Source organism: Panthera pardus, unplaced genomic scaffold (assembly GCF_024362965.1).
Source record: "Panthera pardus isolate Hobbes unplaced genomic scaffold, ASM2436296v1 HiC_scaffold_3, whole genome shotgun sequence".
Lineage (NCBI taxonomy): Eukaryota > Metazoa > Chordata > Mammalia > Carnivora > Felidae > Panthera > Panthera pardus.
In genome coordinates, this window is record NW_026526876.1 from 45,426,606 (window position 1) to 45,454,366 (window position 27,761).

The 27,761-nt window shown below is 43.1% G+C and overlaps 2 protein-coding genes across 2 annotated transcripts; both read left to right on the top strand.

The window, feature by feature from the left end:
- The first annotated feature begins 5,085 nt into the window (after nucleotides 1–5,085).
- LOC109247208 (olfactory receptor 4D2-like) lies at nucleotides 5,086–10,548 on the top strand. Its single transcript, XM_019415654.2, has 2 exons — nucleotides 5,086–5,214; nucleotides 7,242–10,548. The coding sequence occupies exon 2, from the start codon at nucleotides 7,612–7,614 to the stop codon at nucleotides 8,545–8,547; it is 936 nt and encodes a 311-aa protein (XP_019271199.2). The 5' UTR covers nucleotides 5,086–5,214; nucleotides 7,242–7,611; the 3' UTR covers nucleotides 8,548–10,548.
- An 8,706-nt stretch (nucleotides 10,549–19,254) lies between these two features.
- On the top strand, nucleotides 19,255–20,205 carry LOC109247479 (olfactory receptor 4D2). Its single transcript, XM_019416115.2, has one exon. It carries the CDS (start codon nucleotides 19,255–19,257, stop codon nucleotides 20,203–20,205), a length of 951 nt encoding a protein of 316 aa, XP_019271660.2.
- Nucleotides 20,206–27,761: the final 7,556 nt, after the last annotated feature.

Below are 27,761 nucleotides of genomic sequence, written 5' to 3' on the forward strand. Positions count from 1 at the left end.
CCATTGGATATTCTTTCCTGCTTTGTTGAAGATTAATTGACCATACAATTGTGGATTGATTTCTGGGTTTTCTGTTCTGTTCCATTGATCTATGTGTCTATTTTTTGCCAGTATCATATTGTTCGATTACTACAGATTTGTAGTATAAGTTGGAATCTTCCCATAGATACTTTTAAATTAAACCAAGATACAGTAAAACTTTGGTTTGCTAGCATAATTCACTCTGGAAACATGCTCGTAATCCAAAGCACTTACATATCAAAGCGAATTTCCCCATAATAATGGAAACTCAGATGATTCATTCCACAACCCCAAAATATTCACATAAAAATGATTACAATACTGTTATATAGTACAAAATAATAAAGAAAAATAAACAAATGAGCCTGCACTTACCTTTGAAAACCTTCATGGTTGGTGTGAGGGAGACAAGAGAGAGGAGGGTTATTGTGTAGGATGATTTTCACTATCACTAATGGAATCACTGCTACCTATTGGCTCAGTGGAACCTTTTTTTTTTTCATGCAACTTTAACAAGGAACCTATCCAATGACACTTGCTTTTGCCTTCTTTCAAGGATTTCGTGGGAATGTGAATTGCATTGTCGTTAAACAGATTCATCGTTCACACTGCTACAGCCTTATTTGGGTGGTGCTTTACTACAAAAATTTTCACTGTTTCCCACAATTTACACATCTCCCTAATCTCATCTGAAGTAAGGGATTCCTCTGCTTTTTCCCCGTCCTCCTCTGCAGACGAGATGCAGACGTAGACATCTTATAAAATCTTGCAATTTCAGCCATTTGCATACCTTGTTTGTACTTCTCAACGATTTCCTTCTTAACTTCCACCGTAATCATCTCCTTCTTCTTGCCACCTTTCTTCTCAACCTTTTCCTGCCTGGGGGCCATTGTGTACACTTGCACGGATGTTGACTACAGTACAGTATTAAACACTTGTCATATATTGTATTTAATGTAACTGGCAATAAGGCAGAAGAAAGGGTCTATATCTGCAGGCAGCCTGACCTAGAATGAAGCAAATCGTTCCTAAGCTTGCTCTTCTATGTAAAAGCAAAGGACTGTCCATAGGTACTTTGAGGTGACAAAAAATACACTAATGCCAGTTTAGGCACCACCCAATGTTCTGAAAAATCACTGATTTCTGCCAGACACCACAGCCTGAGGCCAAGCATCTGCGCATGGGAGCTGATCATCCATAAGCATGCAGCATGACAGAGAGAGAGAGATTGAGAGAAAGAGGGAAGAACCATTGGCTCAGTTGTGATCAGGTGACATCTGGCATCATGTATTGTTCATATTGCAAGACATCGCTTGTTTATCAATTTAAAATTTATTAGAAATGTTTGCTTGTCTTGTGGAACACTTGCAGAACAAGTTACTTGCAATCCAAAGTTTTACTGTAGTTATCAGGTTCCTTAGGGTCTAAATAATCAGATTTAGTCAAGTAATGCTTTTTAGTCACTTTGTTTACATAGGATTAGTGAAAACAGATACAGATCTCTTAGAAGTTGTTGATGGAAGGCTGTAAATTATTTCAGTGATAGATTTAAAAAATCAGGGGGTGCCTGGTGGATCAGTCGGTTAAGCACCCAACACCTAATTTTGGCTCAGGTCATGATCTGATAGTTTGTGAGATCGAGCCCCACGTTGGGCTCTGAACTGACAGCATGGAGCCTGCTTGGGATTCTCTCTCTCTCTCTCTCTCTCTCTCTCTCTCTCTCTCTCTCTCTTTCTCTCTCTCCCCCTCTCTCTGCCCCTCCCCTGCTCATTCATGCTCTCTCTCTCTCTCTCAAAAGAAATAAATTAAATAAATAGATAGATGATAGATAGATAGACAGATAAAAAGAGTAAACATTCTGGTTTCTTTATAAAATTTCTTTTCTATTTGAGTGTAACTATACTCAACTGACACAATATTACATTAGTTTCAGGTGTACAACACAGTGACTCAACTTTTTTTTTTTTTAAGTTTATTCTTAGAGACAGAGAGCACGAGTGGGGAGGAGTAGAGAGAGGGAGAGAGAGAATCCTAAGCAGACTCCATGCTCTGTGCTGAGCCCCACGCCAGGCTCAAACTCATGAGGGTGAGATCACGACCTGAGTCAAAATCAAGAGTTGGGTGCTTAACCAACTGAGCCACCCAGGCGCCCTATCATCTTCTCTATGTGTTATGCTCCATGGTTGTAGATTGGGTCTGGCTCAAAGGATACTTCACTTCTCAGCCTTATTAATCCGTCCATCTTGCCATTCCGGTTGTATTTATAATCAAGTTCAGGGATGATTGATGTATGAGGAGGAAAAGGCCTCAATCAACCTCACATAAGATGTGTTTTTATTTTATGTTTGATCCATAAAAGGGGGTATATTGGTCAGGGTTCCACCAGAGCAACAGGACCAGTCAGATATAAATATATGTATATTAAGAGATTTATTGCAAGGAATTGGCTTACATGATGTGAGACTGAACCCTGGGCCAGTAGAAATGCATAGGATGGGCATCAGAAAGTGCAGGAGAGGACTCTGTATGAGCTGAAGCTGCAGTCCAGAACACTTTCAAGAAAACCTCAGTTCTGCCTCCAAGGTTTTTTAACTCATTGAATCAGGCAAGTTCCAGATTATTTAGGAAATTCTCTTTTACTTAAAATCAACTGATTATGGGGCACCTGGGTATCTCAGTCCATTAAGCATCTGACTCTTGATTTTGGCTCAGGTCATGATCTTACGATTTGTGAGATCAAGCTCCATGTTGGGCTCTGCGCTGAGCATGGAGCCTGCTTGGGATTCTCTCTCTCTCTCTCTCTCTCTCTCTCTCTCTCTCTCTCATCCTGCCCATCCCCCACTCACTCGCAGGTATATGCAAGCATGTGTAAGCTCTCTCTCTAGATACGTAAACATTTAAAAACTCAACTGAGTATAGACATCAATCACATGTGCAAAGTACCTTCACAGCAACTCCTAGGTTAGTGTTTGATTGAATAACTGGGAACTATAGACCAGTCAAGTTGACATATAAAACCTACCACCATAATGTAAGAATAACTAATTATCAGAGATGCAGGGTCCCCTCAATGAGAATATAAATGAAATTCCTTCTGTATGTATCCTGCATCCATTTAAGTTTGAAGTTGTAGCAACAGTTAAATCTGACAAATATTTATTTTCTTGGGTATATAGTGCATAGGGAAATACTTTTCTCAGTTCAGTTTTCCGTGACTAGGTCTTTAGTGTAAATACTCCATTCCTGCCATCTGGTCTTTGGAATTCATTACATTGGCTAGTGGATGCAGTGGTGAAGAGATTAGGTTTGGAGGGCATTCCGCAGACCCGTATGTGCCTTGACAGGGGAAATATATTAATTGGAACATATCAGCTTTCTCTTAGCGAAAGCTAAGCCAGAATCAGAACTTAAAATCACCCACATGATAATCAACAAAATATACAAGTCCTGTCTCCTTCCCCAGAATCAATCCAGACCACTTTTTCACATGACTATATTTTAAAAAGGAATGAAGCTCTACATGAGAATTAGTGGTTTGTTTGTTCAAAAAAATTTTTTTAATGTTTTATTTATTTTTGAGAGACATAGAGACAGAGTGTGAACAGAGGAGGAGCAGAGAGAGAGAGGGAGACACAGAATCCGAAGCAGGCTCCACGCTCTGAGCTGTCAGCACAGAGCCCAATGCGGGGCTCGAACTCACGAACTGTGAGATCATGACTTGAGCCACCCAGGCGCCCCTGTTTATTTGTTTTTTTAATCTACATCTCTTGAATGTGGAAAATCTTCACATGGTATTCTTGTCTGCCAGAGGCAGATACTTTATTTAGCCAAGTGTAAACATTTGCAATGAAAGAATTTAGAGTAACCTGGAAATGCTATGTAGATCAGAGAGCTCTAAGAAATCAGGTTTTATGGCACGTCAAGTTTACAACGGCAGTTAATTCCAGTTTTGATCTGTTTTCATAATGAGAAAATATAGGGGTTTCTTGCACCAATCCTCATGTTAGAAGTAATAATAACTCACATGTAAAAAATGCTAGCATTCTATAGATAATGTGAGTAGACCTGGATACGGTTGGTAAATCAACACGGGGGTTGGGGGTCTGGTTGGTAAAATAAAGGACAAGATTTTTAATATTGTTCCTATTTAATAAGGAATATTTTATAATAATAAATAATATTAATATTATTAATTAATTATATTATATAATATATATTTATATATATTAATGTATATATAATATATAATATAAAATATATATATAATATATAATATATAAAAATATATAAAATATATATAATATATAATAATATATTATTATATATATTATATAATATATAAATATATTATATATTAATTAATTAATTAAAATAATATTAATATTAATAATAAATAATAATGTAATAAGTTCCTATTGTAGCATACAAACATTTCCCCACTTATGACTTTCTGTAAATAAAGATCAATTAAGTTCAAAAGTAGAAGGAAAAGGAGAAAGAGAAGAAGAAGGAGAGGAGAAGAAGAGAGAAAGAAATCAAAACAGCTTGATGATTCTGCACACACGCATGAGAGAGAGAACAGTCAGTGGTGCTGAATGTGTGGCCCTAGAAACAGGAACATCAGCATTATCTAAGAACTTGTTCAAAATGCAAAATCTTGGCCCTATTATTGACCAACTGAGTGAGAAAGTCTGGGGCCTCGGGGACACACTAATCTATCTTCTCACATGATCTCCAGGGGATTCTTTTAAGGGTAAGAATCATTGGTCTAACAATTGGGTTTGTCTAACACTCCCAGAGTCCATTTCTTTGGAAGAGACTCTCATCCTTTTAGACAGTGGCCTGAAAATCCTACATCCTGAAAATTTCTAAAATTTTCAATGTCCTTGGTACTTTTGGCCCCCAAGGAAGACCTCTGAGAGAGTAAGTGTTTTTGAGACATTTAGAAACTTTTTAACAACTCCCATTGTTCCCTCGCCTCAGCGGGAATAGGGCTAGAATCAGCCCAGCTCTGCTTCCTGAGTAGAGCCCAGTCCAATAGCATCTCCCTGAGGATATGCCCTCTTTCCCTAGGGTCACCCCCGCTGTCACACGTGATGTGTGGGCAGTGACCAGGGACCTGACGCTGCAGGAAAAGGCTCTCCAAGACAATGTAAGACCTGAGGACTTTCTCCGGTTCTGGACTGAAGGAAGGTGAGAGACCAAGGTTTTCTCATCTGTAGATAAATCAGCTGCAAGAAGGACCCAGAATCACTTACTGGAACATGGAGAGAATATGTCAAATGACATAGACTTGATGGTAGTAAGTCTAAAGTATGAGGAGAGTCTCGGGAAGTTATTCAGGGGAACTGAGATGTTGAAAACAGATGCCTCAGGTTGCATGTGGAAAGCTCGGCTTTTAACAACCAAGCAGGGATGGAGGGTGCTGAGGGCTGAGTGTGAGGAAGCGCACCACACAATCCCCCACCTAGTTGCATAAAATCAGGTCACATACTTACTTACTCATACATTAAGTTAGCAAATAAGTTTTGAGCAACTGCTAGATCAGGGTTGCTGTTAGAGGTGCTGGAGCTAATTTGCTGAATTTACAATCTAGTTTAGAGGGACAAGAAAAGAACGTGGAAGATGCTATAATGTAGGTATTTATAAAACATTATTGGAACCCAGAAAAAGAAGGGATTAATTCTGCATGGGAGAGATATGGGGAGGAGTCACAAGAAGGTGATATCTGAGTCCTTCTAGGTTGAGAAGGTAGTAGAAGATATTTCAGGAAACAGAACTCATTACCAAGGCTACGGAAATAACTGAGCATATGGCACATGTGAGAAGCTATGAATTTCTTGAATGGCATTCTGTTCCTGGGTAACAGGGGTATTGATTACAAAGGCAGATGAAGGCTACATTTCATAGCCTGTGTGACATGCCGATAGGGAGTTGCAGGCACTTCTGTCAACTCTGTATAAATCCACAAAACCTGTGAGGCAGCTTCTAAGAGCTGGAGTTTTAAGCTGTGAGCTCTAGGCAGTCATTAAAGATTATAATGGGAGAGAAATGTGATCAGACATGAGTTTAGAAAGGTCTCATTGACTGTCTTATAGAACCAGACTGCAGTGGAAGCAAATGGAAGCAGAAGGATGAGATTAAAATGACCTTTAATACATAATGGATCTCAATAGGCATGTGAGAGACAACAGGACTGAGACAGGGCAGGAGTGGGGAGGCCACCCACCCCTAACCTTGTGCCCCTCCATCTCTTTCCTTCCACCTTCTTCTCCACCTTTGACACCATTCCCTGCCCCCTCCGTTGCCCACCACCTCCCCATTTCCCCTTCCTTCACCTGCTCTGTTCCTCCCTCTCCTTTCTCTTCATCTCCTGCCTTGATTCCTTTGTCTATTTCCATTGCTCTTATTTCAACATCTTCCTTTGTCTTCTACCCTTGTATTCAGTAACATCTTCTAAACTTCTTATTCCTTTCAGAAGATCTCCTTGAGTCCCCATCATACTATATTCATCATCTAATTTTTAATGCATTCTTTTTTTAATGTTTATTTATTTATTTATTTAGTACACACAGGCACCTGAGCGAGCAGGGAAGGGGCAGAGAGAGAGGGAGACAGAGAATCCCAAGCAGGCTCCAAACTATAAGTGTTTCTCACGATGGTGAGATCATGACTTGAGCCAAAATCAAGAGTCAGACACTTAACTGACTGAACCACCCAGGCGCCCCAAGAGAGTCTCTCTCTCTCTCTCTCTCTCTCTCTCTCTCTCTCTCTGGACTCTTTCTTGTCTCAGCACACACTCCATCACTTCCCTGGCCTCACTGGGTAAGGGGCTATACCCCATAGCTCCTCTCCCACCCACTAGTCCACACCACATGCTTTTGGAGTGTTGACTGTCCACCAAGATGGGCACTGTGGGGCAGAAATAAAGATCTGTGTTTCTGCCTCTGGGAGTTTTCAGTTAAATTACAGAGGAAAAACATGGACACAGGAACAGTCCATTAAAATGAGGATGGGTTAAATGTTGCATGAAAAATGATTGCTAGAAAAATGTATTGACACTGGCAGAAGGGAGGATGTATTTAGAGGAGGAAACTACCCAGAAAAGAGTGATTGCCAGAGTGATTTATTTCCAGCACTGTTCCAGGAACTTCATGTGTTATTTTATTTAATCCCCTAGACAATTCTATAAAGATGATGTTTTAATTCCTATATTGCAGATATGGAAACTGAGACCCAGAGAGATGAAGTAGCTTAATCAAGGTCAAATCTCAAGGAGGCAGAAGCCCTGAAATTTTACTGATGTTCTGTTGGACTCCACCTATCTCTCTACAATTGTATCACATGGAATCTTTGAAAGGCAGGTTGCATATGTGTCTGGATGTCTTTAAAGATATGTCACGAATGCATATGACAGCACCAACTTGTAAACTCTCCACAGACAAGCCAATTTCATCAGCACCTAGTGATATGGTCTACACATGAGGCTCCATCATCTGGAGCTGGACAACTCTGAGCCCTGAGCACTAAAAGTGACTTCATGCATGTATACCTATGGTTCATTTTCCTTAGGTGTATGGATGAGATGCCATGGAACCAGGGAATCTCACGTGGGTATCAGAATTTGTCTTCCTGGGGTTCTCACAGACTCGAGAGCTCCAGCTTTTCCTGTTTCTGGTATTCCTGATTGTCTACACCACCACTGTCGTGGGAAACCTCCTCATCATGGTCACGGTGACCTCAGACACACGGCTCCACACACCCATGTACTTTCTGCTCCGAAATCTGGCTGTCTTAGACCTCTGTTTCTCCTCTGTCACTGCCCCAAAGATGCTGGTGGACTTCCTCTCTGAGAAGAAGACCATCTCCTACCAGGGCTGCATGGCCCAGATCTTCTTCTTCCACTTTCTGGGAGGCGCCATGGTCTTCTTCCTCTCAGTCATGGCCTATGACCGCCTTGTTGCCATCTCCCGACCCCTCCACTATGTGACCATCATGAACACACAGCTCTGTGTGGCACTAGTGGTGACAGCCTGGATGGTAGGTTTCGTCCATTCCATTGCCCAACTGGCTCTGATGCTCCCATTGCCCTTCTGTGGCCCCAACATCCTGGATAACTTCTACTGTGATGTCCCACAAGTGCTGAGACTTGCTTGCACTGACACCACCCTCCTGGAGTTCCTCATGATCTCCAACAGTGGGCTGCTGGATGTCATCTGGTTCTTTCTCCTCCTGACCTCTTACTCAGTCATCCTGGTGATGCTGAGGTCCCACTCTGGGCAGGCGAGGAGGAAGGCAGCTTCCACTTGCACCACCCACATTGTCGTGGTGTCTATGGTTTTCATTCCAAGCATTTACCTCTATGCCAGGCCCTTCACCCCCTTCTCCATGGACAAGGCTGTGTCCATCAGCCACACGGTCATGACCCCCATGCTCAACCCCATGATCTACACCCTGAGGAACCAGGAGGTGCAGGCAGCAGTGAAGAGACTAGGGAGGCGCCGGCTGGTTTGTAAAAGGGAGTGACAATGAGTGGGTCACTTCTCTCTGGCTTTGTTTTCCATTTGTAAAATGGAGGGAAAGCTACTGTGTCTGCTGGCTGTCTTCATAGCTTGTGCATATGTTGTGGAGGTCATCATAGAAGTGAGTGAGTTTTGAAACTAAGCAACTGACTCAGATTTTTGGGAAAAAGGGAAAAGTCCCCTTTGGTGGCTAAGGTTTGTGCCAGGTTTCTAAAACCCCTGCTCATTGAGAAGTGTTCTCATGACTCTGGAAAGCTACACCCTTCTTTCCCCCTTCTTGGGGGATCGTTTCCTCTTGTGATGAGGGCATTTCCCCCAGCGAAGGCACTTCTAGTTTATGTGTTTTGACTTCTCTTCCCAGCACCCCTTTTGACCTGTGTCCAGAGTGTTAGAGAAAGCACAGACCTTGAAGACATAGCCTTAGCTTGGGAGCCCTTGACCCATATGTTACCAGACTGCTGACCTTGGATAAGCTACCTGGCCTCTCTTGAACTCATGGATTCCTCCTCACCAAACTGGCATAAAGCAATATCTGTTCCAATAATCTCACAGATTCGTTATAAGATCCAAAACGTGTATAAGAATATTTTATCAACCTTACATAGAACCTATGTGAGGGTTATTGTCATTGTTATGATTATTCCTGACATATTTTTTCATGGGTTGAGCGGTGTTTTGGAAGTGTTTGGTGGTGATTCCTCAGTGTGGTGAGGGAGGCATGGAGAGGGTGGGAGCTGAACTTCGGAGGGCCATGCAGCATGCCCATGAATGAAACAGAGAACAGAGAGTGAGCATAAATTCAGGGGCATGTCTTCAAGGAAATATTCTTATTTTTATTTGTGATGGATGATTTGAACTCTTCTATGACAGTAAGATATATTCTCATAGGAACGTTCTGGAAAGCCACACTCTCACACATTTCTGCCTTCTTGGTGGACAGTTTCCTGTTATTATGACACCATTTCTCCATAAGAGCATTGTATTTTCTTTATTTTGACCCCTTTTTCCAATACTCTGTTTTGGTGTGAGTCTGGATTGGTGGAAATAGCACAAGACTTAGAGGTTAAGCTTTAAATGAAAATCTCTAACCCATAACTTACCAAACTGATGATGACCTGGGATGAACCACTTGACCTCTCTTGGCCTCGTGACTTCTTCTTCAATAAATTTGCTTAAATTATTATCTGACCTCCAAACCTCCCAAATTTATTATAAGAATCAAATAAAAAATCATGTGAGAAAACATTGGGGAAACCATGTAAATATTTTTTCTTCCAGTCTTTTTTTGATGATTTTATTTTATTTTCAAATTTGAAAATATCATGAATGTCCAGATTATTTCTGCATTACATTTTCAGTGTAGAATAATGATTGTTACAAACAAAGGATTATGTGTAAAATACATGTAAGTTCTAGAACATTATAGCATTATGAGAGCTCCTAGAAAGACTACTTGATTTAAGAAATAGAAGTTACCAGTAACTTATACCTACCCACAGGGTCCTCTGCCTCACATTCACTCTCTCCTCCCCAGTGAAACTGTTTTCTTGAATTTTGCATTTGCCATCCTATTGCTTACAAAAACACTTTTATCACGTTTTTACATAATCAGTAAATATACTGATTCTGTTTTGTTTTATTTTGAGCTTTCTGAAAATATCCTACTGGACATAATATTCTTGGATTTACTTCTTTTTCCACTCAACATTATATTTTTAAGCTTATTTGGGTTGTTTCCAGGTTTGTTTGTTTGTTTGTTTTGCTATTGAAAACAGTGCTATTTTGAATATTGCCTTATTTGTCTCCAGTTGCCATGTTGAGGAGCTATGGGCTATACCTTGAGATAGAATTGCTGGGACGCCTGGGTGGCTCAGTCGGTTGAGCGTCCTGACTTTAGATTTTGGCTCAGGTCATGATCCCAGGGTTCTGGGATCAGGCCCTGTGTTGGGCCCTGAGTTGAGTGTGGAGCCTGCTTAGGATTCTTTCTCTTCCTCTGCCCCTCTCCTCCACTCTTGCTCTTTTTTTTTTTTTTTAATTTTTTTTTCAACGTTTTTTATTTATTTTTGGGACAGAGAGAGACAGAGCATGAACGGGGGAGGGGCAGAGAGAGAGAGGGAGACCCAGAATCGGAAACAGGCTCCAGGCTCCGAGCCATCAGCCCAGAGCCCGACGCGGGGCTCGAACTCACAGACCGCGAGATCGTGACCTGGCTGAAGTCGGACGCTTAACCGACTGCGCCACCCAGGCGCCCCCACTCTTGCTCTTTCTATAAAAGGAGAGTGAAAGAGAGAGAGAGAGAGAGAGAGAGATGGAAATGCTAGGTTTTAAGATCTTCAAAAACAAAACTTTACAAAACGGTGCCAAATTGTTTTCCAAAACTGTTGTACCAAATTACACGTCCATAAGCGGTGTCTAAGTGTTCCCACCAATTCACATCCTTCTAGCAGTTGATATTCTGAAACATCTTAATTTTTGCCAGTTTCATGGGTAAAAAATATTTTCTCTGTAGTCTGTAATCATTTGCATTTCTCTCCTCCCTAATGGTTCTTTCCATGTTTTTATTGCTTTCACTTTTCCTGTGAATGCCTTTCGTTAATTTTTCTCTTAACTTTTTCTAGTGAATGTGGGAATTCTCACATAATTTGATTACTGATCAATTGTTGGTTATGTTATATACAATACCTTCTCCCAGTTTGTGATTTGTCTCTGTCTGTGGTGTTAATTTTACTGTAGTTGGATATATTAGTCTTTCATTTCAATATGAACTCATTGATCTCTAATTTAAAAAAAAAAATTGCTTCTTACCCAGAGGACAGAAAGATATTCTACATATTTCTTTTATCTTAACTTAAACAAATTTTAACTTCTTGAAAAATCTGAGATTTATAGAAAAGTTGCAAGTGTAGTAGAAGGACTGTTTTTTCCTGAAAGCTTGAGGATCGGTAGCCGATCTGATGCTCACCATTCCTTAATACTTGAACATGCATTTTCTGCAAAGATGTTTTCCTATGATACTGCCACACAGTCATCAACACTGTTGCAGTAACAATATGTTGCTAGAATCCAGTTTTCAGCCTCTATTCCAGTTTTGCCAAATATCACAGTAAAGTCATCTAGAAAGAGAAGCTGGATCCAAATCACATGTTGCATTTAGTTGTTGTGTCTTTTTAGACATCTCGAATCTGGAAGAGCTTCTTGAATTTGGTTATCTTGGCACTTTCAAAGATTACAGGCCAGTGATTCTGTAGAATGTCCTTTAATTTGGATTTGGCTGATATTTCGGGTGATTAGCTTCAGGTGATGCATTTTGGTCACTCTTTCAAGGACATCCCAGAAGCCATGCTGTGTGTTCTTATTGCATGTTATGAGGTGCGATTGATGTTGCTTTGTCTCATTACTAATGCCCTATCACTTCGATTACTTGACTGAGGAGGTGTTTGTTAGGATTCTCATCTTTGTTATCATTTTCTCTTGAAAAATAGTAAATATTTTGTGAGGAGGTACTTTGAGACTATGTCAATATCTGGTTCTTTATCAAACTTGCAGTTTATTCTTTTGTTTATTTCTATCTGTGTGGACTTGTATTTTCCTTTTTTTTAATCAATTGAGTTATAATCTGTTACTAATTTGTCCCAGAGTTGGCCAGTTGGAGTCTCTTCAAGGTGCTTTTTCAAGCACATCCTTACTTTCTGGCACAGTGTCATGCACATGCTTATCTTATATTTTCCTGTTCTGGCTCTGGAATCAAGTATTTCTCTAAACAGTCCTGCCAAAAGCAATTTTGGTGAAGAATGGTGTTTACGGGTCACTATCTGGGTGCTGGGAGTGCTCACTGATTTAGCCAGGGTCATGAAGATTTACTCTAGTTTTCTAAGAGCTTTATAACTTTAGCTCTTATATTTAGGTCTTTTTTGATTTTTTTTTAAGTTTATTCATTTATTTTTGAGAGAGAGGGAGCATGAGCATGAGCCAGAAAGGGGCAGAGAGAGAGGGAGAGAGAGAATCCCAAGCAGTCTCCACACTGTCAGCAGGGAGCTGATGCAGGGCTTGAACTCATGAACTGTGAGATTATGACCTGAGCTGAATCAAGAGTCAGACGCTTAACCTACTGAGCCACCCAGGCGCCCCTCGAGTTAATTTTTGTATATGGTATAAGGTAGCAATCCAACTTTATTCTTTTTTGTGTGGATATCCACTTGTCCTCATGCCATTCATTGAAGAGACTATTTTCCCCCATTGAAGAGTTCTTTGAAAATCAATTGACTGTAAAATAAATAAATAAATAAATAAATAAATAAATAAAAATAAAAAATAAATCAATTGACTATAAATGTATGAATTTATTCCTGGACTCTCAATTCTATTCTTTGGTATATACATCTTTTCAATGTTTCTTTGGAGGGATGAGTCCTGGGAGTTCCCCACTCTGCCATCACTCTATCCTTAATTTATTAATTTATTTAATTTATCTCCCTCTATACAACCCACTGCCCATACCAGATCCATTTCCTTACTGCACTTGGGCTTTGGTATCACACTGCAGGCCAGCCCCCCAACTCAGTCAGCTTCTTACACTACTCATGCTCCAAAAATCTCACCTCATAATGTCCCCCATGTGGACATCCTCCTCGCCCTGCTTGGTCTCCAAGTCCTGGTGTCAGACTGAACCCCTGCATGAACACACACCTCATCCCTTTGAAGCTTTGATTCCTTGCACTGAGTGATGTTCTCCTCACCTTGCTTTAACACCCACAATGGGCAGGTCCCAGGAGGGGACACCCAGGCTCTGACAGCCCATACTGGGTCACATCCTATGGACACCCCATTCGAAATATGTTTTCATTCTACATTCAGAAGGGATTTTCTCAACTCTATTTTCAAATTCTGCTATTACAGTTTTCATTCCTGTCAACACATTTTAATTTCCAAGAACTCTTCTTTGTTCTGTGACTTTTGTCCATGCCATCCTGTTCTTATGTTATGGCTACTCTACCTTCTTGCTTCTCTCAAAGGATGCTAATTATATAAACTGGAGATTAAAAAAAGTTTTCTTCTGCTTCCCAGGCCATTTATTTTTTCTTCTCATTTATTTTTCCATTTATTTTGCGTTTGCCCTTTCTGTTGGTGGTCTTCCTTAAACTCCTGGTGATCTTCGATTATCTGCATTTAAGAGTAAGGCAATACAATGCTAATTGGTACCTCTATGTATAGTGTAGATTTCACTTCAGGGGTTCAGGTAGAACCCCTGAAGAACCCCCAAGTGACAACACATAAAGGTCTATTTTTCCAGAGCTTTTTCTCCAAAGGAAAAAAAATCTTGATTTTCTGTCTTTGGCTTAGATGCGAGAATTTTGCACTGGGGTGATGAGCCTCAGTACCTCTTAGTATAGAAAGATTCCTACCTGACATCCCTCTCTCAAGTACATTACTCACATCTGAGTTTGTGACCTCTGCTATTACGAATTTTCTTGTGTAAGAGAGACTTTGCATCATTGTCAAGATCCTTTTGCCTCTGGCCCATTATGTTCATTCCTGTTCCTAGGTGCTTTATATGAATATAACATTGCTCTTGGGTGCCTACCCAACAGTCATCCCCAGCCACTTCTCCCTTGGTTGTCCCTCTCATAGGTGTTCACTTTGCCAGAACACTTTAAAGCTAGGAGCGCTCACATGTTCATGTGATCCAGGAATGACAAATACTACAAAAAGTGTGTTTTCCAGAGAGCTTTTGGGAAAGATTTTTCCTCCATGATTAAAGGCCAGAGATGTAGGAGGAAAAATAAACTGTCCCACACCCCTTTGCTTCCCTCTAGCCTTTGAATGAGAGTGTGTGAGGACACACATGATTATTGAAGCCATGGAGTCCATCTTGGCTCATGAGGGAAAGGCCAAGAGCATCACAGAGTCACTCAGGTGGTGTCTTGATATCATTGGGCCATGGCCCCACCTGGCTCGTTGGCTTTGACTCCCTGATTTTTCTGAATCACCTTTTTCTCTCCTCCTTTTCTTTTGTTTTTGTTTTTTTTAATTTTTTTAATTAAAAAATTTTTTTAATGTTTATTTATGTTTGAGGGAGAGACAGAGTGCAGTGGGAGAGGGTCAGAGAAAGAGGGAGACACAGAATCCAAAGCAGGCTCCAGGCTCTGAGCTGTCAGCACAGAGACCAATGCGGGGCTTGAACTCACCAACCACAAGATCATGAGATGAGCCAAAGTCACCCAGATGCCCCCTCCTCCTTCTTTTCATATCTCCCATCTCCTTTCCTTTATCCTCTCTTCCCTTCACTCTCCTCACATCTTTAAGTGTTTTGAAGCTGGGATGGGATGAGTCGAGGACACAGGCAAAGTTACAGGCCCTTACTGCCCTGGTTAAGTCTTTGCTGAAACAAGATGGGGTGTGAAGAAATGGAGGAACAGCTCCCCCATGTCTGTTCCATCCACCCTCTCATCTCCTTCCCCCTGTGGCTGTGGAGGCCTTCATCTGTAGGTCACTCTCCTGCATCATGCTCTCCACTGGCTTCTCATGTCCTGTTAGATAAATCTAAATTCATTAACCTGGTTCTTCCAAGCTCTCCAGAGTCTGATCCCTGCCTCCTCTCCTCCCTCATCCCCCACCACTTGCCCTGTGCTCTGGCCTTGCTGAGGTGCTCGGGGTTCCTGGAGTAGATGCTGTGCCATTTCATCCCTGGGCCTCTGTTCTTCCTGCCAGAAACACACTTCTGCCTACATGCATGAACCGTCCCTTTGTTCAAATGTCCCCTCCTCTGGGAAGCTTTCCCTTCTCTCCCAGGCATGGCTAGGTGCTCAGTCCTTTAACCTTTGAGTCCTTCCTTGATAGAGCTGTTTCCTCCTTGACGTGAGTGCATTTATGTGTTTCTGAGCCTGTTTTCCCCACTTGACTGTGAGTTCGTTGAAAGCAAACTGTATGCCTTATATTTGTGTCCCCAGCACTGGGCAGAGAGGTGGACCCAGACATGCTCTCTGTGCTCTCCTGCTCTTCAAGGATAACTTCCACTTGTGCTAACAAACATTTACCGAATTTTCAAAATAGGCCAGCTACAAAACTCCAAAGCAATAAGCCACAGTGTAATCAATTTTAAAACAGATAAATCATCCATAATCTCACACGGAGGAATCAACTTTGGGGTTGACATGTGGTTTAGGAGACATTTTACAGACATTTATGTGCCTTGAGAGGAGAAATATATAAACTAGAACATACATGGGCTTTCTCACTGAGAGGTAAATCAGAATCATAAGGATTTAATCTAGGTAATTTAATTAGTTACTGTGAATTATCTTATAGTTAGTGACATCTGATAGTTAGTGAGATTGATAAAGGCTATTCCCTTTTCCAGCATTAACACAGGCTATTTTTACAAGCAGCTGGATTTTAAAATGGAGTATAGCTCTAAATTTTGGGAAGAAATAGCTTTTTAAGTTTATAGCTCTTGTATGTTGGAAGAAACCAAAGCTTTGCATAGTGTTTCTATATGCTAGAGGGACTTCATTTTATTAAGTATAAATATTTGTACTGAAAGAACTCAGACCAACTTGGAAACTTCATGTGGAACAGAGAGATTCTATCTAAGAAATCAAAGTTTCCATAGTGCACCAAATTTAGGAAGCCAGGCAATTCCAATTCTGACCAGTTCGTCATAATAAGAAAATATATGCACTTCCTGTACTAGTCCTTGTATGAAAGGAAAGATCTTACTGAGTAATAAAGAGTACTAGAATTTTATAGAAGGCCCAATAGAATTGGATATGGATGGGGAATCAACTTTGTGGTCTGGTTGGCAAAAAGAACCCCACAAAGTTTACAGGGTTTCAGTTTCCAAGGTGGTATACAAACATTTTTCCACCTATGAATTGCCCAAGTTAAGATCAATTAAAATTATTTTTAAGATAAATATCAAATAAATTTTTTTTTAATATATCAAACTGGTCGTGTTGGTGATGCTGTGAGGGAGAACTGTCCATGTGCTGACAAACCTGAGGTAAGTCGTTCTCAGACTGCGGCCCCAGAGAAGCAGCATCAGAATCATCTGAAAGCTTGTCAGAAATGCCAGTTCTCAGGCGCCCACAAGACCTACTCAATCAGACACTCTGTGCGGGCTGAGTTTCAGTGCACCCTGCAGGTGATTCTAATGCATGCTTGAGTGTGTGAACCACTGCTCTATGAAATGGGTCCTTCCAAAAGTCTCAGACATGTTAATTCTTTTGCAGAGACTCTGTCCTCCTAATTCTATATTTCATGAATCTCTACAATTTTCAATGTCTTTGGTAGGGTTTTTGTTTTTGTTTTTGTTTTGCCCTCAAGGCAGACCTCTCAACTAGTGTTTTTGAGAGACTTAGCAACTTTTTAACAACTCCCATTGCTCCCTTGTCCCCAGTGGGAATCATTCCAGCTCTACTTCCTGAGCCCAATAGTTTCTCCCTGAGATTATGCCCTCTTCCCCAGGGTCACACCCATGAGTGTGCATGGGGGTATGGGCTGGCACCAGGAAGCTGCAAAGGGACATGGAAAGAACCCCCCCAGAAAGATGTAAAACCTGAACTCTCTTCTCCCATTCTGGGCTGAGGAAAGGTGAGAGACTGAGGGTTTCCTCACCTACCAATAGGTCAGCAGTAGTTGGGTTCTTGAAAACACCTGCTAGAGGGTGGGCAGAATAAACAGGTGACATAGACTTGAAGGTAGCTAAGTCTAAAGCGTGAGGAGAGCCTCAGGAAGTAATTCAGGGGGAATGTGCTGTTAAAACAGTGGCTTCGGGTTGCATGTAAAACCTAGTCAATTTAGCAACTGGGCGTAGAGGGGGCCTTAGGAGGTACAGGCAGGGGATAAGTAAAATCACTCAAAACTTCTCCACATAATCAGTTGCCTACTTGAGACATTAATTTGACAACATTTATTGAGCATGTGCCATATCAGAGTTGTTGTTCCAAGTTCTAGGGTTACTGAGATATTGAAATTATAATATACTTGGTTGACAGAAGATGGAACAAATGAGTGATGATAAACCTATGACCGAGGTATTTTAAAAAATATTATAAGAAGCTGAGAAATAGTAGTTCTGCAGGAGAGAGTTGGTGAAATAAGTGGCAGAGAAGGTGATGTCTGAGTGGGTAGTTTCTAAGGCTGAGAAGGTGGGAAACAAGATTCTAGGAAACAAACATGGAAATAAGCAAATACGTGGCATGTTTGAGAAACTACAATCCATTAGAGACAGTGGTTCATCAGATGCAGAGATACTGATTAGGAAGGCAGAAGGAGGCTTCATTTCGACAGCTCGTATGACATGCTGAGTGGATGGTGTGTGTGCATATGCAGGTATGTATTTCCCCTCTGACATGATCTACAAAAAGTATTCAATGTGGCTCCTAAGGAATGCTAGTGAGCGGTACTGTGCGGAAGGTGGACTTGAGGGAAAGCAAATGGGCGTGAGCAATTCAAAGAGAAAGCTCTCTAATAGATACTGGATTGCACAGGCAGGTGAGAGAGGATGGGAGACTGAGGCCCCCCTAACCCTGTTTCCGTTGACCTCTCCACCTCCATCACCTTCTCCAGCTTTGGCCCCGTTCCCTCCCCGGCCCACTGCCTTCCTATTTCCCCTTCCTTCACCTGCTCTGTTCCTCCCCTTGCCCTTCCTCTTCATCTACCCTTAATTCTTCATCGATTTCCATTTCTTTTCCTGTAATATTTTCCTTTCTCCTCTACCTCTGGATTCAGTACCCTCTTCTGAAATTGCTGTCCTTTCAGAAGAGCGGAGTCTTCTTCAAACAATATATCCGTCACCTATTACTTGATGTCATGAAAGTCCCTTATCCCTCTGCCTCTTGTGTCCACATATGTTCTGGGGAGCCTCACCAAGTAAGGGAACACCTATGCTAGGGGGTGGGGGAGACCAGATATCCCAGGTGTTCAATCATGTCTCCATGGGCTCTTCCATGGGCTCCTCTGCACAAACCTGCATACCCTACTCACCCACCCAGCAGGCAACATCTGGCACTTATTAAGTACCGACTGTGAGCGTGGATGGGGACTGAGGGACACAAATATATTGTGAAATTGAGACCATCTGTCTGTAAGATGACATGGTTGAATTGTGGAGGAAAAACAGACAATATAAAAAGTTCATTAACATGATGATGTGGTCAATATTGTGTGAAAAGTGACTAAAGAAAAATGTCTTTGGGAAGAAGGAAGGGTGTCTTTAGAGGAGGAGGCTACACAGAGAGTGATTACCATTTATTTCCAGGCACTATTCTAGAAACTTTGTATGTATCATTCTACTTCAGCCATCTGAAGAGGCCATAAAGTATTTTTATTCCTAACTTTCAGATAATCAGATAGACCCAGAGAGATTAAGTAAACTTAATCAAAGTCAAATCTTAAGGAAATGGAAAACTTGATATTTGACTGATATTCTGTTGGACTCCAACTGTCTCCCTACCACTGTCTTTGAAAGGCAGGTTGATATGTCTCTGGATGGCGTTAAGATATCTTATGAATGTATATTACAGCACCAACCTGTAAACTCTCTAGAGATAAGCCCATTTCATCAGCACCTAGTGATATGGGCTACACATACGATGCCCATCATATAGACCTGGACAACTCAGTTCTGAGCTCCAGAGCACTAAATAGACAAGTGGTAACTTCATGCATCCTGTGGTTCCTGTGGTTCCTGTGGTTCCTTTTCTTTAGGTGTATGGAGAAAATTGCCATGGAACAAGGGAACCTCACGTGGGTATCAGAATTTGTCTTCCTGGGACTCTCACAGACTCGAGAGCTCCAGCTTTTCCTGTTTCTGGTATTCCTGATTGTCTACACCACCACTGTCGTGGGAAACCTCCTCATCATGGTCACGGTGACCTCAGACACACGGCTCCACACACCCATGTACTTTCTGCTCCGAAATCTGGCTGTCTTAGACCTCTGTTTCTCCTCTGTCACTGCCCCAAAGATGCTGGTGGACTTCCTCTCTGAGAAGAAGACCATCTCCTACCAGGGCTGCATGGCCCAGATCTTCTTCTTCCACTTTCTGGGAGGCGCCATGGTCTTCTTCCTCTCAGTCATGGCCTATGACCGCCTTGTTGCCATCTCCCGACCCCTCCACTATGTGACCATCATGAACACACAGCTCTGTGTGGGACTTGTGGTGGCTAGCTGGATAGGAGGATTCGTCCATTCCATTGCCCAACTGGCTCTGATGCTCCCATTGCCCTTCTGTGGCCCCAACATCCTGGATAACTTCTACTGTGATGTCCCACAAGTGCTGAGACTTGCCTGCACTGACACCACCCTCCTGGAGTTCCTCATGATCTCCAACAGTGGGCTGCTGGATGTCATCTGGTTCTTTCTCCTCCTGACCTCCTACTCAGTCATCCTGGTGATGCTGAGGTCCCACTCTGGGCAGGCGAGGAGGAAGGCAGCTTCCACTTGCACCACCCACATTGTCGTGGTGTCTATGGTTTTCATTCCAAGCATTTACCTCTATGCCCGGCCCTTCACCCCCTTCTCCATGGACAAGGCTGTGTCCATCAGCCACACGGTCATGACCCCCATGCTCAACCCCATGATCTACACCCTGAGGAACCAGGAGGTGCAGGCAGCAGTGAAGAGACTAGGGAGGCGCCGGCTGGTTTGTAAAAAGGAGTGACAATGAGTGGGTCACTTCTCTCTGGCTTTGTTTTCCATTTGTAAAATGGAGGGAAAGCTACTGTGTCTGCTGGCTGTCTTCATAGCTTGTGCATATGTTGCGGAGGTCATCATAGAAGTGAGTGAGTTTTGAAACTAAGCAACTGACTCAGATTTTTGGGAAAAAGGGAAAAGTCCCCTTTGGTGGCTAAGGTTTGTGCCAGGTTTCTAAAACCCCTGCTCATTGAGAAGTGTTCTCATGACTCTGGAAAGCTACACCCTTCTTTCCCCCTTCTTGGGGGATCGTTTCCTCTTGTGATGAGGGCATTTCCCCCAGCGAAGGCACTTCTAGTTTATGTGTTTTGACTTCTCTTCCCAGCACCCCTTTTGACCTGTGTCCAGAGTGTTAGAGAAAGCACAGACCTTGAAGACATAGCCTTAGCTTGGGAGCCCTTGACCCATATGTTACCAGACTGCTGACCTTGGATAAGCTACCTGGCCTCTCTTGAACTCATGGATTCCTCCTCACCAAACTGGCATAAAGCAATATCTGTCCCAATAATCTCAAAGATTTGTTATAAGATCCAAAACGTGTATAAGAATATTTTATCAACCTTACATAGAACCTATGTGAGGGTTATTGTCATTGTTATGATTATTCCTGACATATATTTTTTCATGGGTTGAGTGATGTTTTGGAAGTGTTTGGTGGCGATTCCTCAGTGTGGTGAGGGAGGCATGGAGAGGGTGGGAGCTGAATTCCAGAGGGCCATGCAACATGCTCACGAGTGAGTATAAATACAGGGGTGTGTCTGACGACTCTGACTACCATCAGAGCCTGCCATCTACCCACTAAACCCCATTTTCAGACTCAACACTTCTTGCAAACAGGAATGGGAAGATCCATTCATTTGTTCATTCATTCATTTTTGTAAAGATACATTTGGGGCCTGCTGCAGTACTTTATGCATAGACAGTGCTCTGTAACAGTTTGCTGGCTCTCTGTTTCTCTTTATCCCCATCCCTTTTTCCTTCTCTACCTCCCTGCATTGATTTCTGCCAGTTCAGTCTTTACATCCATCTGGGCTTTCCTTCCATCCCCAGTTCACTGGTGTTCCTTGCTTCCTCTCTTCCTAAACCTCATTGCCATGCACCCATCATATCTTTCCTTCACTATCACACTGGGGCTTTGGGATCAGGTTGTTAGACAGAGTTAAAGAGAAGAAATAGGTTATGGTTAGAGTTGCAAGGGGTTGCAACCCCGACAACTTTCAATAAAAAGAGGAGGTTTAAAGTTCTCTCTGAAGTTGCATATTGTGGGTATAAGAAGCTGTCAGGACTGACACAGCTGGTCTCTCCTCTTTTCCCTCCCTCCCTCCTAATGCGGTCACCTTATATATGGCTCAGATGGGAGCCTCAGCCTGAAAACCTGACTTTCCCATTCTGCTTTCTGCAATCAACTAGCTCAGTGTCTCAGGTTCCAATTCCAAAACCCTATGAAAATAATCTGATTGGCTGAGGTTGGGCCACATGTCCCATATGGCTGAGGGGATGTGAATATCATGTGACAGAAGCATGACCATCAAGGTCCATCCCTTCAGCGAGAATTGTGGGTGAAGTTTGTTCCCAGAGAAAGAGCATGTGGGTAGACAGACTCCCCCATAGATATATCTGCCATGAAAGGCACAAGGAGGATACCCTTTAAATGACACCATCCAAGGAACTTGTAATTAGTTATGTCTAGACATTCATGTGTTTATTCATCCATTAAATAAGTATTCATTGAGTGCTTTCCAATTTAGTTTTTCTGTTCTACTTGTCCTTTTTACCCCAGGTTCTTAGGGAAACTGTCTTTGTCTTGGCTGAACTGAGGGGAGAGAGGGCAGCGTCCTGGGGAAGCAGGACATTCTCAGAGGACACATGTGGCAGCAGCAGTGGCTGATCCAGGAGAAGCCATCAGCAGTCGCTGGGGGAGCTGGGATGCAGAGAGAACTGAAAGCAGGAGAGGAAGCAGCTGAGGCACCAAAGACTATGATGTCTGCCTGGACAGCCATGTACAGGCATATCTCCTGCATCTCATGGATGCAGGGACATACCAAGGAAAGGGCAGAGGGTGCCTGTGCAGGCCATAGAGGGATCTTTTTCTGTGGAGAATTTAAAACAATAATAAAACTGACTAAAGGTGCTTCAAAAAGTACCATGCCTGGGCAACTCTAGACAATGTTGGAGCTAAAATTCTCCCTGCCAAGTGGGTTATTCCCACCACCCTGCCTTTCATAAACCTGGTGTGTGTGTGTGTGTGTGTGTGTGTGTGTGTGTGTGTGTGTGATATACAGGCAGGACCCTGGGAAAGTGGGAGACATAATTAGAACTAGAGAAGGGAGAAGACCAGAGACCTTATGAAGGAGGAGAGTGTATGCAGTGGAAAGAGAGAACTTCATGCTTTCTCTGATTCTGTACTGATGTCAATAAAACAGCAAGGTTATGGGGAGACCACTGAGGTGAAGGCCAAGGGGGAAAGACGAGTTTGAGCTGTAGCCCTGTCTCCCATGACAGGGAATCTGCCCAGGGAGCCCCTTGCAGCCCCCCTCAAGAACATGAAAATGGGGCCCACAGGCCCTTGGGCTTGCCCCATGCTGTGAATTGACAAAGAAGCTACAAAAACCAGGACACCTACTGCTTTGCAGTGAGAGCTCTCATAAGAAAAAGACACATCATTTGCTCCTTTCATCCTCCCCACAGGAGGTGCTGGAAAGAGGAAGGAAGAAGTGTGAAGGGACAGATGAGTAATAAATGGACACATAAATAATTTCAGGAACAAAACCTATGAAGGAAAGGCATGGAGCAATGTGTCTGGTAAGGTGGGCAGTATATAGTAAGATGTGGTGGGGGAAGGTATCTCTGAGGAGGGGATATTTGAACAAAGATCTGGATAATGAGGAGTCAGTCAGTTCAAGATCTGGGTGATGGGCAAGCATTCCAGATAGAATGAAATAGCAAGGTCCTGAGGTAAGAATGAACTTGGTGGCCAAAGGAAGAAGAAAAGAGACTATAATAGGAATGTGGTGAACAAAGAGGATCTTGGTAGGAAGTGAGCTCTAAGATGGTGTATTAATTATCTACTACTGCATAACAATCCCAAACCTAGCAGCTTACAAGTAGTCATATGTTATCTCTCATGAGATCCATGGGCCAGGAGTTCTAGCAGGGCACAGCACAGACATCCTATCTCTGCTTCTTGGGCCTCGGCTGGAAGACTCAAAGGTGAGGGGTGGAATCGCTTGACTTTCATTCACCCGACATGTCTGGCTATTGATGTTGGTATCAGCTGAGTACATAGGTGGGGCAGTGGACTGGTCTCTCCGTGTGGCCTGGGCTCTCTCACAACCTGGTAGCTGGGTTCCAAGGACATATGTCCTGGGGGAGAGAGACAGGTGGAAGCTCACGTGGCTAGTCTCAAAAGTCAATGAGCATCACTTCTACCACATTCTGTTAGATGAAGTGAGCCACCAAGTATAGCCCCCATTCAAAGGGGGGACTTAAACTCTATCTTTTGAATGAGGAGGGTCAAAGAATTTGTGGATATATTCTTTTTTTTAAGTGTTTTGTTGTTTTTATTTTTTTTTCAATATATGAAATTTATTGTCAAATTGGTTTCCATACAACACCCAGTGCTCATCCCAAAAGGTGCCCTCCTCAATACCCATCACCCACCCTCCCCGCCCTCCCACCCCCCATCAACCCTCAGTTTGTTCTCAGTTTTTAAGGGTCTCTTATGCTTTGGCTCTCTCCCACTCTAACCTCTTTTTTTTTTTTTTTCCTTCCCCTCCTCCATGGGTTTCTGTTAAGTTTCTCAGGATCCACATAAGAGTGAAAACATATGGTATCTGTCTTTCTCTGTATGGCTTATTTCACTTAGCATCACACTCTCCAGTTCCATCCACGTTGCTACAAAGGGCCATATTTCATTCTTTCTCATTGCCATGTAGTACTCCATTCTGTATATAAACCACAATTTCTTTATCCATTCATCAGTTGATGGACATTTAGGCTCTTTCCATAATTTGGCTATTGTTGAGAGTGCTGCTATAAACATTGGGGTACAAGTGCCCCTATGCATCAGCACTCCTGTATCCCTTGGGTAAATTCCTAGCAGTGCTATTGCTGGGTCATAGGGTAGGTCTATTTTTAATTTTCTGAGGAACCTCCACACTGTTTTCCAGAGTGGCTGCACCAATTTGCATTCCCACCAACAGTGCAAGAGGTTTCCCGTTTCTCCGCATGTGGATATATTCTTAAGTTACTATTGATGTGTAGATAAGAGCCAGATGATGAGAGAGTTTGAATTTTATTCTGAGTGCAGTGAATCTTTGGAAGGTTTGGATGGGAGGCGGGGTGGTAGCATGACTTAATTATATTTTAAAAAGGTCATGTTGGCTGTTGGACAGAGGATGAGTTATAGAGGTCAGACCTGGTAGAGGGTGGTGAAAATTTGAGTTGGAGAAAAGAGAGCTGGATTCAAGTTCAAGTTCCTGCACTAAGTATCTGTTACCTTGGGCAAGTCTCCCAACACAAGGATATAGGAGTACCCTTTTGCATTTATATGAGGATGTACCTCGGGCTTCTCCCTCAAACCTGCAGGGGCCGATGTTTGTTTCATGTCTCTCCCCTGTTCGATGCCTGTTTTTGCTCACCACCCTAACCCCAGTGCCTAGCACAGGACCTAGAATGTGAAGGCTCTCCACAAATATTTGTTCAAAGAATAAATGAACATATAATATTGTAAATATTGTTCCTTAACAGCAGACCTCTCTGACCTTCTGGTCCTGGAGAGTATCCACCAACGCCATAGGCCTTCAGTGATAAGGCTGTGGTGAGGAGGAGCATTGAGGGAGCATCTGGCTGCATCTCTTCTGGAATGATCCTGTGCCCATTGTATTCAGAATGCCCATTGCATTCAGAACCATTATCACTGTCCAGATGTACATAAAGAAAGCAATTCTAAAGGTTCAGAGCCATGGGGCTGTGGCTGCTGTTGCACTTGATGCCTGCCATCCCCTGTAGCATTGCATATTCTTGCTTGTAAATAGTTGGTTTGATACAGCAGTGAGAACACGGTGATTGCAAAGATGAAGAGACAGAACTTGGGTTCCTTCAGTTCCATCACTTTATGTGACCATTTGGAGTTATCAGTTGTGTATAAAATTTAAGACCGTGAAACAGAGTATAAACTGCGAAGTACAGGGGTGCCTGGGTGGCGCAGTCGGTTAAGCGTCCGACTTCAGCCAGGTCACGATCTCGCGGTCCGTGAGTTCGAGCCCCGCGTCAGGCTCTGGGCTGATGGCTCGGAGCCTGTTTCCGATTCTGTGTCTCCCTCTCTCTCTGCCCCTCCCCCGTTCATGCTCTGTCTCTCTCTGTCCCAAAAAATAAATAAAAAAAACGTTGAAAAAAAAAAATTAAAAAAAAAAAAAAACTGCGAAGTACAATGTTCTTAAACGGAAATTTTACTTCATAGATGAATGGTGTACTGAATTTGAGTATCTTTACCATTGAAATGTATTCTTCTTTTAAAATTCCAAATTGTTTATTTTAAAATAAAACAAAAATCACCAGAAACTATAAGAATATATTAAATATTATATTAAAAACACCAATTTGTAGGTAGTTTTTCTCCTTTATTTATTTATTAATTTTTAAATGCTTATTTATTTATTTTGGGAGAGAGCATGCGCACACGAATAGGGGAGGGGTAGAGGGAGAGGAAGAGAGAGAATCCCAAGCAGGCTCCACACCAGTGCACAGCCCCACCTGGGGCTCTGATCTCATGAACTTCAAGATCATGACCTGAGCTGAAATCAAGAGTCACACACTTAACCGACTGAGCCACCCAGGTGCCCCTCCCCTTTATGTAAAACATAGTCACATAATTAAAAAGTATTAATCCAATACTTTTTTCCTTTTTATATTTTAAAAATATTTTTTAAAAGTTTACTAAGAGAGGGGCGCCTGGGTAGTTCAGTCAGTTAAGCATGCAGCTTCGGCTCAGGTCATGATCTCATGGTTCGTGGGTTCGAGCCCTGCGTTGGGCTGTGTGCTGACAGCTCAGAGCCTGGAGCCTGTTTCAGATTCTGTGCCTCCCTCTCTCTCTGCTCCTTCCCTGCTCTCTTTCTCTCAAAAATAAATAAAACATTTTTTTAAAAAGTTTACTAAGAGAACTTTCACACATTTCCAACCATTATCATTACTTTTTTCATTATGTAAAAGAGGGGCTATCAAAAAACAATCTGCTCCTGGTACCAGATACTCGAGGTTGCCACTGGGCAACCTTGGGGCCACTGGGGGGTAGAGGAGGGCCGCTGAGGTGGGAGGCAGGGGCTGCAGAGGCCGGAGACTGGGTTTAGGTAGGGCATGGGGACAGGAGGGCCAGGGGCAAGGACTCTTGGAGCAGGTGCAGGTCGATACTGAGGAAGGGATGGCCCTGGGGCAGGAACAAGGACAGACAGGCTGTGGGGCGCGGGGGTGGAGAGTGGGGTGGGGTGGGACGACGATCCTGGAGCTGAGCAGCAGCTAATGTGCTCTGCAGGTGGAGTAGGATGTGGGGGAGCCAAGGACGATCTGCGCCTAGCGGAGGACACATGGGAGGAAAGGCCTGGTTGTGAGAAGGCGTGGCCCTTGGGGGCCTTCCACGCTTCTGATGTGGAATTGGAGGCCCGGCTGGGGTCACACAGGTAGTGACAGAGCCGATCCAGACCTAGGCCCCCTACTCAGCTTGAGCCTGCCGCTGATGTGCGCCGAGGAAGCCCGCGCAGGAGCACTGAGCCCAGGACAGGACCTCTGCTTGCATGGAGGCCTGCCACCATCGCTCTGCTGGTGTGTTTCCGTTGACATCTCATTGTCTCCCCCGATGGCCCCATGATGCAACCCTTTAATTTTCAGGGCTCAGCACTGCCTCAGCCATCACCTCACCCTCTCCTGGCATCTTAGAGCTGGCAGGGATAGGGAGTAAGGGGGAGGGGCCTAGTCACTGACCTGAGGTTTTTCATGCACTCAGTAAACATTCATTGAGCACCTGCTGAATGCCAAACCTTGTGCTGAGGGGTCTGGGGAGATACAAGAGTAAGGCAGACCCAATTTCTGCCGGGGGAGGAGAGGAGCCTTTCCAAAGTTCTGGCCTAAGTCCCATTTTAGGGATGTGGAAACAGGCCTGGAGAGGGGAAGTGACTTGCCCAAGATCGTACAACTACTTAGTGTCAGGACTGGGCCCAATCTTCTGAGGCTTGCTGCCCCTCAATCTTCCAGCAAATACACACTGAGCAATGCCTGTTCCAGGCTCTGCCTTATGCCTTGGGAGAAACACATCAGTGAGCTCAGTAGCAAAGGGGGCTGGGGGTTCAGTCTCACAAGTCCACTGAAGATCAGAGGGAAGTTCCAGAGCTCCACCTCAAGAGGCTGGACTTCCCCTCCCTCACCCTAGGACAGGATATAAAAGTCCCTTCCCAGCTACTTCCAGAAAAGAGGAGGAGGTGAGAGGTCAGTTTGGGGATCTCCAGGTGAGAAGGAAGCAGGGGACCCACCTAC

What these genes read in the sequence shown, in the direction of transcription:
- LOC109247479 (XM_019416115.2), top strand. Translation starts at nt 19,255, where the DNA reads ATGGAGAAAATTGCCATGGAACAAGGGAACCTCACGTGGGTATCAGAA.
- LOC109247208 (XM_019415654.2), top strand. Translation starts at nt 7,612, where the DNA reads ATGGAACCAGGGAATCTCACGTGGGTATCAGAATTTGTCTTCCTGGGG.